This window comes from Cherax quadricarinatus, chromosome 19 (assembly GCF_038502225.1).
Source record: "Cherax quadricarinatus isolate ZL_2023a chromosome 19, ASM3850222v1, whole genome shotgun sequence".
In the NCBI taxonomy this organism is placed as follows: domain Eukaryota; kingdom Metazoa; phylum Arthropoda; class Malacostraca; order Decapoda; family Parastacidae; genus Cherax; species Cherax quadricarinatus.
In genome coordinates, this window is record NC_091310.1 from 46,926,681 (window position 1) to 46,941,881 (window position 15,201).

Consider the following 15,201-nt stretch of genomic DNA (forward strand, 5'->3'; position numbering starts at 1 on the left):
GACTCCAGATCTTGTGGCAAGATAGTTATAAACTGAGTGATGACTTTTTTTTTGTTTTTGTTTGGGGGGGGGGTCACCATAGCTTGATGGGAGATGTTGACATGTTCAATAAAATATTGATAGCTACATAGGCAGGTAGTAGACAGCAACCATCTAGGAAGGTACTACTGTTCTTGTCTATAGGGCTGAAATGGAAGCATGTTAAATATATTCCACGCCATCAGAATTGTTTACAAATCTTGCCAACTTCTACTTACATTCAATATAAACTTTCCTTTATATTCCCTAATAGAGTGTTTCTTAAGAAATAATCATGGAGTACAGCAACAAGTCTGTTGATCCATGATAGGCAAGTCCAGCTCACATCCAAATACACCCACTCATGTACCTATCCACCTTACTTTTAACCCTTAAACTGTCCAAACGTAGATCTATGTTTGCTCATGTAGTGCTCCGAATGTAGATCTACTTTTTTTACATTGTTTCTTATGGAGAAAATCAAGGTCGGAGCGCTACGCACACAAACGTAGATCTACGTTTGGACAATTTAAGGGTTAAAGCTACTCAAAGATCTAACTTAAAATACAGTGTAATAATTTTATTATTTTTATATAGTGATGAAAAATTTATGTATATTTCTCTTACAGTAAATGGATGTGGTAAATGGTTGAAGGTGATATATGGATATTTTCAGATCAATATGAGGTGTTGTTCTTTGATGGAGTTACCAAAGTTGTGCGCTCCGGAGCACTCACAAAGTTTGAGCCGAAGGTAAAGTTGATTTGTTTTTTAATAAATATGGTTTATGTTTTACCTCATGTATTAAATTAGCTTTCAACAGTTATTTTATTATTTTCTTATAGGGATGTGGAAAACTTAATCATTACAGTACACTGTTTAGAATAATAGGCTGCTACATTCATTTGGTTATGATTTCTCACTCTTAAATTTTTCTCTAACTTTTTATTATTGTTTTAGACTGCTTGAGGCTCCCAGGCACCTCTTCCATCTATATACATCTACAGGAATAGAAATCTTTGTTGCTTTTAAATTTGTCAGGAAAAAAAAATCACCTGATTCAGGTTTTTGTCATATGATGACCCATTCTATGGTGTCATATTCCTTATGGCAGGAGCGCAACAAGCGAGCAGACAAACAAGAACATACATAATTTTTACAAAATTAGGTGACATTTGTTTCATATATTTAAAAAATCCTAATTATCCAGAATATTTTTAGTAGATAAAAATGGAACTTAATATTATTTGATATTATATACTTGGCATAGTGAACATAATTGTCCTTTTCCATAATATAGCCTCTCCTCACTTTGCGACATACTCGTTTACCGATGACTCGGACTTACGATGAGCTCTCTGACCAGTATGCACACCTAAATAATGTATATTAGAGCTAATTTCCTCTATTCTGTTTATTAAAATATACAGTAAACTACTGTGTAAACATTTAAAAATATACCAGAAATGTTATAAATGGTTCAAAGGTGACATTAAAGCAATATCAACGATGGTTGACCCAAACCCACTACCATTATAGTATGCCCCTCACTTAGCAACGAGTTTGTTTACCGACATGGTCTTAGGAATGGAACTCCATCATTAACCCTTTCAGGGTCCGTCCCCTAGATCTACGGCTTTACGTTCAGGGTCCAAACTGTAGATCTACACCGTGAGCTCAGCTCACTCTGATAAACTGTGAGTGGTACGTTTGGGCCTAGATATGAGCGAATACATCTATGTGATATGTGTGCACCACATAAAACAAATCCTGCAGCACACTGTGTATAATGAGAGAAAAAACTGAGACCATGATTTTCGATTAAAACAGCGACTTTGCAGTGTTTTTTCGTATGTTTTTTATAGTTGTATTTGCGATTTCTTAGTCTCATTTGATAGAACAGAAGACATATTACAGAAATAGAGATGATTTTGATTGGTTTTAGCACTGGAAATGGCTTGAAACTGAGTGGTGATGATATTTATACAATTATTACAATATGGCATAACAGTAAATCTTCTATTTTTTGGTGTGAATAAAAATTCACTATGTGAATAAAAAATCAAAATGGAATTTATTTGTAAAGCCTCAAAATATAACTAATGAACAGAGGAAATGTTAGTTTAGTGCCAGGAATACCTACATTGTTTATTCTGGACCCTATTTTGAAATTGGAATATTTCGAACTTTGTGTTAAATTGGCCAAATTACCAATTTCCGATCACTTTATTTTGTAGTTGAAACAGTTGACTTGGCGATTTCTTGTGCTCAATTGATAGAATAGAAGTAATACTAGTGAAATAGCTAAGAATTTGGTCGACTGGAATAATGTAATTGGCTTAAAATGGGAGTCAAATTCGGCAAAATCGCCGATTTTGTAAATATCGCTGACACATCAAAATTCGCGAGAACATAATTTCGTCAATTTTCCATCAAATTTCATACTTTTTGTTTTATTACCTTCACAAAAAGATTCTCTACCATTTCATAAGAAAAAATGACAAATTTTTTTTTTTTAAATTCTTGGACACTGGGGCACCACTTCAGATTTTGGCCTTGGACCTTGAAGGGGTTAAGTGAGGAGAGGCTTATGGCTGTGACTAATTAACAGAAGATAGGCTGCTTTAGTGACGTGAATGTGAAATGTTTATTTTGGACTCTTTTTAAATTGAAATTTGTAATTTCATATAAAACTGGCCGAATTACTGACTTCTGTGCACTTTATAGGTTATTCTGATAGTTGAATGTGTTGTTTCTTGTGCTCAGTTGATAGAATGGAAATAACTCAGAATTTGGTTAAATTGAGCATTGGAATTGGCTTTAAATAGGGCTCAAAGTGAGTGAAATCACCAGTGTAAATTGTGCTCAAACTGCCAACTTTGTCCTTATGTAATTCCATAAGTTTCATCTATTTAATTTTTTAGGTATCATTTTTTTTTCAACAAACCAGCCATATCCCACCAAGGCAGGGTGGCCCAAAAAGAAAAACGAAAGTTTCTCTTTTAGCTATCATTACCTTCAGAAAAAAAATCTACCATTTCAGAAGAAAAAATTCTTATTTTTTTTAAATCATGACACTGATAACACTTTTAATTTTGGGGGGTTACAATAGTGAAAGGGTTGACTCATGAAATCGTAAAGACAAGATTGCAAACAAACCATACCACGGGGGGGGTCCAGTGGCTAACGCAACGGTCTGGAGTTTTGAGACTCTCTGATCGCGGGTTCTATCCCCGCCCATGGTATGGGTTTTTTTTAGTGAAAGGGTTATATGGGATGAAGAAAAGTGGAAGCCAGTGCTTTAGAATGGCAGGTACTTTATGTAACAGCTGGGGGAAATTGTGAATGTGTATGGAGGAAACTAGAATCAGATCATCTTGCTTCTAAACATAGGTGACCATTGGTTAGCACAGTAGCTACATTCCAAAAATTGGCATGTAATAAAAAGAATCTTGTATAATGAACTGAAGAACATGTAGGAAAAATAGAGTTTCATTTCCTAGACCCCATAAAAGCCAGCCCAATTTGTTTTAGGTCTGAAAATTGTAAAACTAGTGATAATAATGTAACTGTATGTCAGTGTAGTGATGTGTTATAATTAATCCAATATTTATAGCTGTGAAAGGTTACATAAATAATATTTCTTGCCTTAAATTCTGGTTGTTGGTGTATGTTGATGTTAAAATGTGAGGAGGGGGATGGTGTAGCACTGCTGGGTTGACATGGAAGGTTGTGGAGCATTGGCTGAGGGGTCTTGCACTGATGTTGATGACTGTACTAGTGTACTGAGGGATTCTGTAATGCATTTCTGGTCTGTTTTACCCTGCAGTACTTTATACAGTTGATAGTAAGGCAACAGCAGCTCCTCAGACCTCTTTTCAGATCAGTGCTTCTAGATTTGTTAGGGTCCTCTTCTCTGAAAATGTCTGCTACTTGACCAGCAATATGGAACTGCTCACATAGCTGTTGCAATGTTCAGGTTCTTCTTCCTCATTTTCATCTGTTATCTGCCTCCCTTGTATATGGGAATTGAGCTCTGCCAACATTTTCTCTAGACTTCTTTCTTCTTCATCATCTTCTAACAGTTCACTCACATCTTCCTGCATATCTTCAAAGCCCTCACTGGCAATCTTCTTACCAGCTGAACATTTTCCTGGACCTGGCTCTCAGCTGATGGAAACCCTGTGGAAGTATTCACCACATTAGGCCACAACTTTCCCCAGTTGGCATTTCATGTTGATTGGGATACTTTGTTCCATGCACTTTCGACGTAGGTGATGGCATCTGCAATGTTAATTTATGCCAAAGGCTGGCACTCCAAGCTTGAGGTCAGCATCCATTGCTGCAACTAGTTTCTGCATAATTTTTGGTGTGTATGATATGACATCATTCTTTTAATAATTTTATCTATCTTACATAGTTTTAAAGAGCATTTAATGGTCTTCTCAGGGAACAAATGAGACAGGTGAAGACATGGAACCTGGCAGCAGTAGCTGCAGCCCGGGCAAACAGTTGGGACCCCATGATGAGGTGGTGATGCTCCTCTCGCCAGCAGCTACCACTGCCAGTTCTTCAGATTCACGGTCTTCAAGCCCAGAGCCAGATCAGCACTCAACAGATAGCATTAAAGGTTGGTATTATTATTCATCTTTTTAGAGGGTTTTATTAGCATTCTCTGCTTGTATAGCATTTTGATTGTCCTACAATTTATAATCAGTTTTAAGCAGAATAAGTTGCAATAACATTTCTGGAATAATTCACAACATAACTGTCCTGGACTATTATCAAGAAAAGTGGAGAAAGCAAGATAGTCATGGCATAGGAAGATTAAGAGATGGTCAAGGTCAGGTCAAGTCTTACATGTTCTGAAAGTTAGAGTATTTATAATCTACTGAGAGAGGCAAGCATAATCAGAAACAAAATCTGGACTAAAAGTCATATTAAGGCTGTTAGGTACTGTCTTAGGATCAGTTAAACTAGATGGTCCCAGGTGCACATTTCCTTCTCCTTAAGCTGAGAATTGTTAGATGCAGACCTTAATACTGTACATCATTTAATAGTGGTTAAAGCATTTGGTATGTATGCAAACATTAGGAATTGCAGTTAAGGGAGGGATAATTTAGGAAATTTTAATTTTAGAGCTATAGCTAAGATGTTGAGCGTAAGATGTTTAAGTATTGATAACAGAGAATATGAAAATCATGTTTATAGTTATTCATTAACCCTTAAACTGTCCAAACGTAGATCTACATTTGTGCGCATAGCGCTCCGACGTTGATTTTCTTCATAAGAAACAAAAAAACGTAGATCTACGTTCAGAGCATTACGCGTGCAAACGTAGATCTACGTTTGGACAGATTAAGGGTTAATGAAATAAGAAATAAAAACAAGGTAAGCATATTATTCAACTTAATGCTATTTATGTTAAAAAGACTGCAGATTGATATATATTATAGTTTCAGAGAACAAATTAAAATGTTAAATAAAAAAAATTTCAAATGGTTCATGTGCACATTGCTATTGTTGGCAAGAGTAAATAAGCAAAATATATTTATTTTTATTAATTAAATAAGATTTTAAATAGGCAGATTTAAAGATTTACAATCATAAGTTGTAGTGAATCTTTCAGAGGAGGAGCTGCCAGACTTAGAAACAACACCTATTAAAAAAAGTATCTTTGATGTAGAGATAATCGACCAAAAGAGGAAACCAAAGAGAAAAGCTGCTGTTGAAGAGCTTTTTCAGTCATTAAAGAAAAAGCGCAAACATGAGGTAAGGGGAAAAAATTAATTCATTCAGTTTTTTATTTTATTAAAATATTTTTTTTGCATAGTACAGTGGAACCTCGGTATATGACCAGCTCCCTACTCGAACAAAGCTCAGCACTCGACCACACAAATGTGGCCTGCCAGAACTTTGCTGTAAACTATTTCATGTTTCTTCTTCAAATAAGTCACCATGGGGCCTATGACGATAGTGATAACAGCCAGCCAAACAGAAAATTGATTGGGAAGAACTTGGTCGATACTCAAACGGAGTGGCACTCGAACAGCCTTCTGGAATGAATTAAGGTCGCATACCGAAGTTCCACTGTATGTCATTATCTTTCTTACTTGTACGTATTGTGCTCACTTCTGGCTTGGGTCTGGCTATTCACATTACTTTTCATCTCGTACCATAAGTTTGAATTTCCAGGCAATCCATTCTTACTATCATGCATTTTTTAAGAACATAAGAAAGAAGGAACACTGCAACAGGCTTACTGACCCATGCAAAGCAGGTCCATGCCACCCCCCGGCCTAGAACAATGACCACCTAGTCAGGTCACTTCCACTTAAGGAAGGAGCATGGCACCAGACCTGGTAGCACAAGCTAGTCAAGTCCAACTCACACCCACCCATACCCACTCATGTATTTATCCAACTTATTTTTAAAACTACACAAGGTTATAGCTTCTGTGACGGTACTCGGGAGTTTCTTCCACTCATCCACAACTCTATTACCAAACCAGTGCTTTCCTATGTCCTTCGGGAATCTGAACTTTTCCAGCTTGAAACCATTGTTGCGAGTCCTGTCTTGGCTGGATATTTTCAGCACGCTATTTACATCCCCTTTATTTATTCCTGTTTTCCATTTATACACCTCAGTCATATCCCCCCTAATTCTACGCCTTTCTAGAGAGTGCAGATTCATGGCCCTCAGTCTATCCTCATAAGGAAGATTTCTGATACATGGGATCAGCTTTGTCATCCTCCTCTGTATGTTTTCCAGTGCATTTATATCCATTCTGTAATATGGTGACCAGAACTGTGCAGCGTAATCTAAATGAGGCCTAACCAAGGATATACAGAGCTGAAGAACAACCTGAGGATTTCTATTATTTATACTTCTTGATATGAAGCCAAGGATTCTGTTAGCTTTATTGCGAATGCTTATGCACTGTTGTCTTGGTTTCAGATTACTGCTAACCAGAACTCCTAAATCCTTTTTGCAGTTAGTAGTATTAAGATCTACACTATTTAGTATATAAGTGGCATGGTTATTGTCTTGTCCAACATTTAGCACTTTGCATTTGTCTATATTAAACTGCATCTGCCATTTCTCCGACCACTGCATCAATCTGTTCAAATCATCCTGGAGTGCACTAATGTCCTCAGTAGAATGAATTGGATGGCCTATTTTGGTGTCATCAGCAAATTTGCTTATGTCGCTATTTATTCCTTCATCTATGTCGTTTATGTAAATTGTGAACAACAGGGGGTGCAACACTGACCCCTGTGGAACACCGCTTGTGATGTGCCCTCATTCTGATTTCTCTCCATTTAAGAAAACTCTTTGCTGCCTATTTGTCAACCATGCCTCTACCCAGTCCAGTAAAAAGTCTCTGATGTGGAACTCCATCAAAAGCCTTACTGAAGTCTATATACACAGTATCATCTTCATTACCATGATCTACCTCCTCAGACACCTTAGCGAAAAAATTTAGTAAATTCGTAAGACAGGAACACCCCTTTGTAAAACCATGGTAAGATTCATTTATCAATTTATGCCTATCAAGATGGCTACGAATTGCCTCGGCAATTATTGATTCCATAAATTTTCCCACTATGGAGGTAAGGTTTATTGGTTTATAGTTCGAAGCTCAAGACCTGTTACCTGTCTTGTAAATAGGTATTACATTTGCCATTTTCCACTTATCAGGCACTATGCCAGTTTGTAGTGATATGTTGAAAAGATTAGCCAAAGGTTTACAAAGTTCCTCTTTACATTTCTCTAAAACCCTTGCAAACAATTCATCAGGGCCTGGGGATTTGTTAGGTTTTAATTTCTCTATTCAAGGAATGTCACTGTTGTAAGTTTTTATGTGTGTTGTCTAATTCAATGATCCATGAGTACACTTAGCCTTCCACTACCACAAAATACAGTCTTAATCCCTTAACTGTCCAAATGTAGATCTACGTTCTTACCGCTAGCACTCCAAACATAGATCTATGTTTTATTTTTCCTGCCTCCAAATTTGGTACAATTGGCCTAAGATGCCTGGTCAGCATAGAATGGGTCTTAGTCCTCGGTGTGCGCAGTATTAAAAAAATCTGGGACCACTTAGTACCTTGTGGAAGCACCAATTCAATTGAGTGCCAGCTAGAGCAAACAGTGCAGCACGCACACACCAAGGATTCACTGATATCAGGTCATATTAACACTTCCCTTTTAAGAGGAAAGTGATGTTGACCCCAAGTTTAGTGGCTTTGAGGTTGATGTGGCCACAAGTGGTCACAGAAATATCAAAATCTTTGATAATAACCCATGTGCGACATTTGTGCAACACCCTTTCGATTTTGGTACTCCGGCAGTGTCATCCTGCCAGAATGTCCTATAACCTGTGCCCTAAGTAAAAAGAAACAATTCTGGAACATGTAATACGTGTTCGACAGGCTGGCTGGCGGCTGGCTGATTGGCTGTCTCTATCTCCATCTATCTGTCTGTATCTATCTCCATCTGTCTCTTTATCTCTATCTCTGTCTCTATCTCACAGGAACACATATGTAAATACAATTATACAGAGTGTAAATTACCTAGGATAACCCCAAAAATCCAAACAAAGTGCTCTACTATGCTTGTAGATAGTGATCGTGTGTAATCTCTGTTGGTTCATGAGCAACTCTCTGAGACAAGAGAGACAAGCAGACAGAAAGAAAGAAAGACACATAGGCAGACAGAAAGACAGACACATAGACAGACAGACAGAGAGCTAGATAGAAAGCTAGACAGACAGATAGACAGAGAGCTAGACAGACAGACATGTTTATGCTTAACAGTGAAAACAAATAAAGTGTAGGCAGTGTACGCTCATCAAATGTCACCACCATCATTAGTGGAGTGATAAGATGCTCATCAAATGTCACCACTGTCATTAGTGGAGTGATAAGATAAGACGAGTGACACACGTCTTACATCATGCTTCAAGGAAACTTACTGAAGATTCAGACACTTATGCAACATATGGGAATCTTTATTCAGGAAACGTTTTGCCACACAGTGCCTTCATCAGTCCAATACAAAGTAGAAAGGTGTAAGGAGAGGAGGAGTTTGAGGTAATCAGTCCCTCAGCCTGGAGTCGATGTGATCAGTCCATCAATCTTGGAGAATGTACAGCATAGGGCTGTAGACGTGGCTTATATACTGTAGTCAGGTGAGGCGAAGCAGGAGGAGGCGGGGTCATAGTGGTACCATCCACTAGTCGAAGTAGGTCTTCGTCCAAAGGTTGGACAAGTGTTGAAGAATTCTTTGTAACAAGATCCCATGATGCTGCAGTGTCTGACAGTTGTGTGCAGCATCATGGGATCTTGTTACAAAGAATTCTTCAACACTTGTCCAACCTTTGGACGAAGACCTACTTCGACTAGTGGATGGTACCACTATGACCCCGCCTCCTCCTGCTTCACCTCACCTGACTACAGTATATAAGCCACGTCTACATCCCTATGCTGTACATTCTACAAGATTGATGGACTGATCACATCGACTCCAGGCTGAGGGACTGATTACCTCAAACTTCTCCCCTCCTTACACTTTTCTGCTTTGTATTGGACTGATGAAGCCACTGTGTGGTGAAATGTTTCCTGAATAAAGATTCTCATATGTTGCATAAGTGTCTCAATCTTCAACTTGTCGATTTTTCAAACCATTCATCACAAGGGAACTTATTATTATTATTATTATTATTTTTTTTAAACAAACCGGCCGTATCCCACCAAGGCAGGGTGGCCCAAAAAGAAAAACGAAAGTTTCTCTTTTGAAATTTAGTAATTTATACAGGAGAAGGGGTTACTAGACCCTTGCTCCTGGCATTTTAGTCACCTCTTACAACACGCATGGCTTACGGAGGAAGAATTCTGTTCCACTTCCCCATGGAGATAAGAGGAAATAAACAAGAACAAAAACTAGAAAGAAAATAAAAGAAAACCCAGAGGGGTGTGTGTATATATATGTTTGTACATGTATGTGTAGTGTGACATAAGTGTAAGTAGAAGTAGCAAGATGTACCTGAAATCTTGCATGTTCATGAGACAGAAAAAAGGACACCAGCAATCCTACCATCATGTAAAACAATTACAGGCTTTCATTTTACACTCACTTGGCAGGACGGTAGTACCTCCCTGGGCGGTTGCTGTCTACCAACCTACTACCTAAGTGGTATTATTATTATTATTATTATTATTATTATTATTATTATTATTATTAATTATATACTCCCGTGTATCCAAAACATTGCTGGGACCTATAAATACTATGTACATATTTCTAGACAATAGTATGTGACTAAGGCAGGTGAAAATGTTAACCTGTCACTGTGTTTGTGACTATTTGAGTACTATTTCAGTACCTAATATTGTGATATAGTTCAGCTGGGCTTGTGAGGTCTCTAGGGAGACCTAATTATATGGTCACCTTGCCTTGGCAAGTGGCTAAGCAGGCACGCCTTTTCGGCTTAAGTCTCACCTCCTTTGTTCGTCACTGCCATCAGATCTCAGCATCAGGTCGTACACATGGTGCACACCTCATTGTGGAGGGTTCTTGGACCACCATATAAGCCCAAGGAAGAGCATGATCGAGAGACTTCGAGCGGAGCTGCTGCTGTGTGCATAGCTCAGGAGGAGCTGCTGCTGGGCTGCAGGGCTCGGGAGAAGGCTGCTGAAGTCTCGGGAGGAGACTGTTGGAGACATTGGGCAGAGTACTGGCTTGGAGCAGTACTTGTGCTGTATAGGTCTTGGGACCTGTGGCTTAGTTCCTGTGGTGAACTGTCCTCTGAACTATATTATGCTGTGGCCGTGCTGTGTGCTGCTGTGATACGGCCATGCTGAGATGCTGGGACCGTGCTGCGATGCTGTAGCAGTGCTGCTATGCTGCGGCCATGCTGTGATGCTGAGACTTAAGCCGAAAATGCGTGGCTGCTTAACCACTTGCCAAGGCAAGGTGACCATATAATTAGGTCTCCCTAGAGACCTCACAAGCCCAGCTGAACTACATCACAATATTAGTGTCAGAACAAAGATTAACTATGAAATCAGAAGAACTGCTACAAATTGTAATTATCAGGACATAAAAATTTCTTTCTTTCAACACACTGGCCATATCCCACCAAGGCGGGGTGGCCCAAAAGGAAAAACAAAAGTTTCTCCTTTTACATTTAGTAATATATACAGGAGAAGAGGTTACTAGCCCCTTGCCCCTGGCATTTTAGTCACCTCTTACAACACGCATGGCTTACGGAGGAAGAATTCTGTTCCACTTCCCCATGGAGGTAAGAGGAAATAAACAAGAACAAGAACTAGAAAGAAAATAGAAGAAAACCTAGAGGGGTGTGTATGTATATGTTTGTACATGTATGTGTAGTGTGACCTAAGTGTAAGTAGAAGTAGGAAGATGTACCTGAAATCTTGCATGTGTGTGAGACAGAATAAAAAGACACCAGCAATCCTACCATCATGTAAAACAATTACAGGCTTCCGTTTTACACTCACTTGGCAGAACAGTAGTACCTCCCAGGGCGGTTGCTGTCTACCAACCTACTTCCTTGAAACAAAAATTATACAAATTAAAAAATATATGAGAAAAAAAGGTATATTAGCAATGTGTCTGTAAGTGGCAGCGCTTCATGTTGCCGTCATGTGAGCGACAAGTGTCGACTTTGCAGCCTTTTATATCTCTCTAAGCACTGACTCTAGATTTTTTTTTTACATTGCTTTATGTAAAAAAAAGTCCTCTTCATTTACAATTTTTTTTTTTTTTTTTTTTTTTTTTTCAAAAATATTTGGAGTGCTGGGCGAGTAAACATAGATCTATGTTTAGACAGTTAAGGGGTTAAAATACTACAAGTCCTGCATTCCAGTTATTAACAATTCTTACTCTGCCATCTTAGTTTTTTTTTTTAACACGTCGGCCGTTTCCCACCGAGGCAGTGACGGCCAATGTGTTAAAAAAAAAAATACAGTTATAGTAGATCTTGTGATATCATAGCCAGTCATTGTTCTGACATTAGTATTAGTTACGGAAATAGTAATCAGTCACAAACACACAGGAGAACATGTTTGCCTGCCTTGGCCACATGCCATTTGTCTAGAAATATATACAAATTACTTATAGATCGCAGCAATGTTTTTATAAGTGCTAGAGTATATGAAACTCCTTGAAGCACAGTGTCAGACAGTATCACTCTACTTAGCTGATGGTGCAGTCACTCAACATTGCTGTTTCTGCACTTCTCCCATTGAACCTTGCCATATGTTTTTTATTTGTTTTCACTGTTCCACACACATAAACTTGCAGAATAATCACATCTGTACAATTAGAAGGATACAACTGTGACAGAGGGTGTGTAAAGGTAGAAAGTTGAAAGTGAACATAGATAAGAGTAAGGTGATGAGGGTATCAAACGATTTAGATAAAGAAAAATTGGATGTCAAATTGGAGAGGAGGAGTATGGAAGCAGTGAATGATTTCAGGTATTTGGGAGTTGACTTGTCAGTGGATTGGTTTGTGAAAGATGAGATTAACCATAGAATTGATGAAGGAAAAAAGGTGAGTGGTGCGTTGAGGCATCTGTGGACACAAAAAAACGTTATCTATGGAGGCAAAGAAGGGAATGTATGAAAGTATAGTGGTACCAACATTCTTATATGGGTGTGAAGCTTGGGTTGTAAATGCTGCAGCAAGGAGGTGGCTGGAGGCAGTGGAGATGTTGTGTCTAAGGGCAGTGTGTGGTGTAAATATTATACAGAGAATTCAGAGTGTGGAAATTAGGAGGAGATGTGGAGTTAATAAAAGTACTAGTCAGAGGACCAAAGAGGGGTTGTTGAGGTGGTTTGGTCATTTAGAAAGAATGGAACAAATAGAATGACATGAAGAGTGTATAAATCTGTAAGAGGAAGGAAGGTGGGGTAGGGGTTGTCCTTGAAAAGGTTGGAGGGAGGGGGTAAAGAAGGTTTTGTTGCCAAGGGGCTTGGACTTCCAGCAATCATTCGTGAGCGTGTTAAAGAGGAGTGAATAGAGACGAATGGTTTTTGAGACCTGACAAGCTGTTGGAGTTTGAGCAGGGTAATATTTTGTGAAGGGAGTCAGGGAGCCCAGTTAGCCGGACTTGAGTCCTAGAAATGGGAAGTACAATGCCTGCACTTTAAAGGAAGGGTTTGGGATATTGGCAGTTTAGAAGGACTTCTAAACTTTCGTATCTGGGCGCCTCTGCAAAGACAGTGATTATGTATGAGTGATGGTGAAAGTGTTGAATGATAATAAAAGTATTTTTCTTTGTGGGTTTTTCTTTCTTTTTGGGTCACCCTGCCTCATTGGGAAATGGCCAGTGTGGCAGAAGTGTATATTCCTTGCCACAGTCATGCTTATGCCTCACATCTACAAGTACAGTACAGCACTTTGTCTGGCTTTTTTGGGTTATCCTGGGTAATTTACACTATATATGATAACTGTACTTATGTGTATCTGTGCCTAAATATACTTACTTAGTACTTGATTCTGGTTCATGAGCGGCTCTCTCTGAGACAGAGAGAGACAGGCAGACAGAGATAGACTGAAATAGATAGAGATAGAGCCAGCCAGCTGAGCATGTATTACACATGTTGCAGAATTGTCTCTCTCTTTCTCTACTTAGGGCATAAGGGATAGGACATTCTGGCAGGATGACTACCAGTTGCATTAAATTGAAAGGATGTGGCATAAATGTTGCACATAGGCTATTGTCTAAGTTTTTGATATTTCCCCAACCACTTGTGGCCACACTCATCTCAAAGCCACTAAACATGGGTCAACATCACTTTCCTCAAAAAAGGAGTCTTCATACAACATGGCAGTAGTGAATCCCTGGGGTTTGCCATGCTGTTTGCTCTACCTGGTGCTCAGTTCAACTAGTGCTCCCACAGGGTACTAAGTGATTCCAGATTTTGTCAATACTGCACACACTGAGTGTTAAGACCCATTCTATACTCCCTAGGCCTATCAGGCCTCTGGTGCCAAATTTGAAGGCAGGAAAAATAGTTCGTTGATCGACGTCATGGGGGCTAGCAGTAAAATGTAGATCAAAGGTTAGACAGTTAAAAGATTAAAAAATATTTTAATTGTTAGACACTTGAGCCTCTAACAAAAAAGTTATTTGCATGAATAGCCCAGTGCTACAAATTCATGAGATCAATAAAAGCAAATTTGCAGAGATCAGGCATTAGATGTATTCTGCATTTATACAGTACAGTGGACCCTCAGTTAATGCCTGCATCGGATAGCGCCAAAATCGGATAACGCCTTGCTTTGACATAAAAAAATTGGCTCGGATAACACCTAAAAACTCAGCTAGGAGCTTTCATCCTGAACGTGTCCGCACAGCGCCCTGAGTGGGCCTGGCCAGTCACCCCGTGTACCAGCCAGTGTGCCATTGTTTACAAGCCACTGAGGATGATTCGATGATTCCATGCATACATGCGATATATTTTGTATTATTCCATTTTTTTAGTGCTTGTAACTGCTAAATAAGCCACCATGGGCCCAAAGAAAGTTTCTAGTGCCAGCCCTGTGATAAAGAGGGAAAGAAACACAATAAAATTCAAGAAAAAACTCGTATCAAAGTACCAAAGTGGAGGAGGAAGAGAGAGGGGTGAATGTGCCTTCTGCACTGATTCAGTGATTCTACAATATGTATAATACTGAAGCAGCAGGTATCAATAAGAGCTATAGTGCCAGCCAGCGATAAAATGTAGAATTAACAGTGTAGCAAGTAAGTTAAGCGAGTAAGCGATAGAAAAACGACACGAAAGTAACTCTCCAATGTTGTTGAATGTGTATCGGGCAACTGAACATACGCCGGCCTGCTATGTATCTTCCACCACTCTAAACTTCTGCCAGCATCTCCTCCATCAAACTAATTAAACTAACATCTCCTCCAAGGTAAGTGTAAATATAAAAGTGTAAATATAAAAGGACCTCAATGGAAATACATAAGTCACTCTGACTTTTTGGGTTATCCTAGGTACTTTACACATATGCTGCTATGTATGATAATCTATGTACATAACTGTATTTGTGTATACCTGAATAAGCTTATTTATTTATAAATTAAAATGTAAATCTTTCTTTCTTTCTTTCAACGCACCTGCCGTATCCCACTGAGGTGGGGTGGCC

General features: G+C 38.8%; 1 protein-coding gene across 9 annotated transcripts in view; it reads left to right on the forward strand.

The window, feature by feature from the left end:
- Positions 1-15,201, forward strand: part of LOC128688146 (serine-rich adhesin for platelets-like) — a 134,938-nt gene that overhangs the window by 28,411 nt on the left and 91,326 nt on the right. For 7 of the 9 annotated variants that reach the window (XM_070086784.1, XM_070086788.1, XM_070086787.1 and 4 more), the window contains exons 5-7: positions 695-771; positions 4,468-4,648; positions 5,636-5,790. In XM_070086784.1, the coding sequence (XP_069942885.1) occupies positions 695-771; positions 4,468-4,648; positions 5,636-5,790 (413 nt within the window). The remainder of the gene's footprint in view (positions 1-694; positions 772-4,467; positions 4,649-5,635; positions 5,791-15,201) is intronic. The other 2 variants (XM_070086786.1, XM_070086792.1) reach the window with 1 other exon arrangement.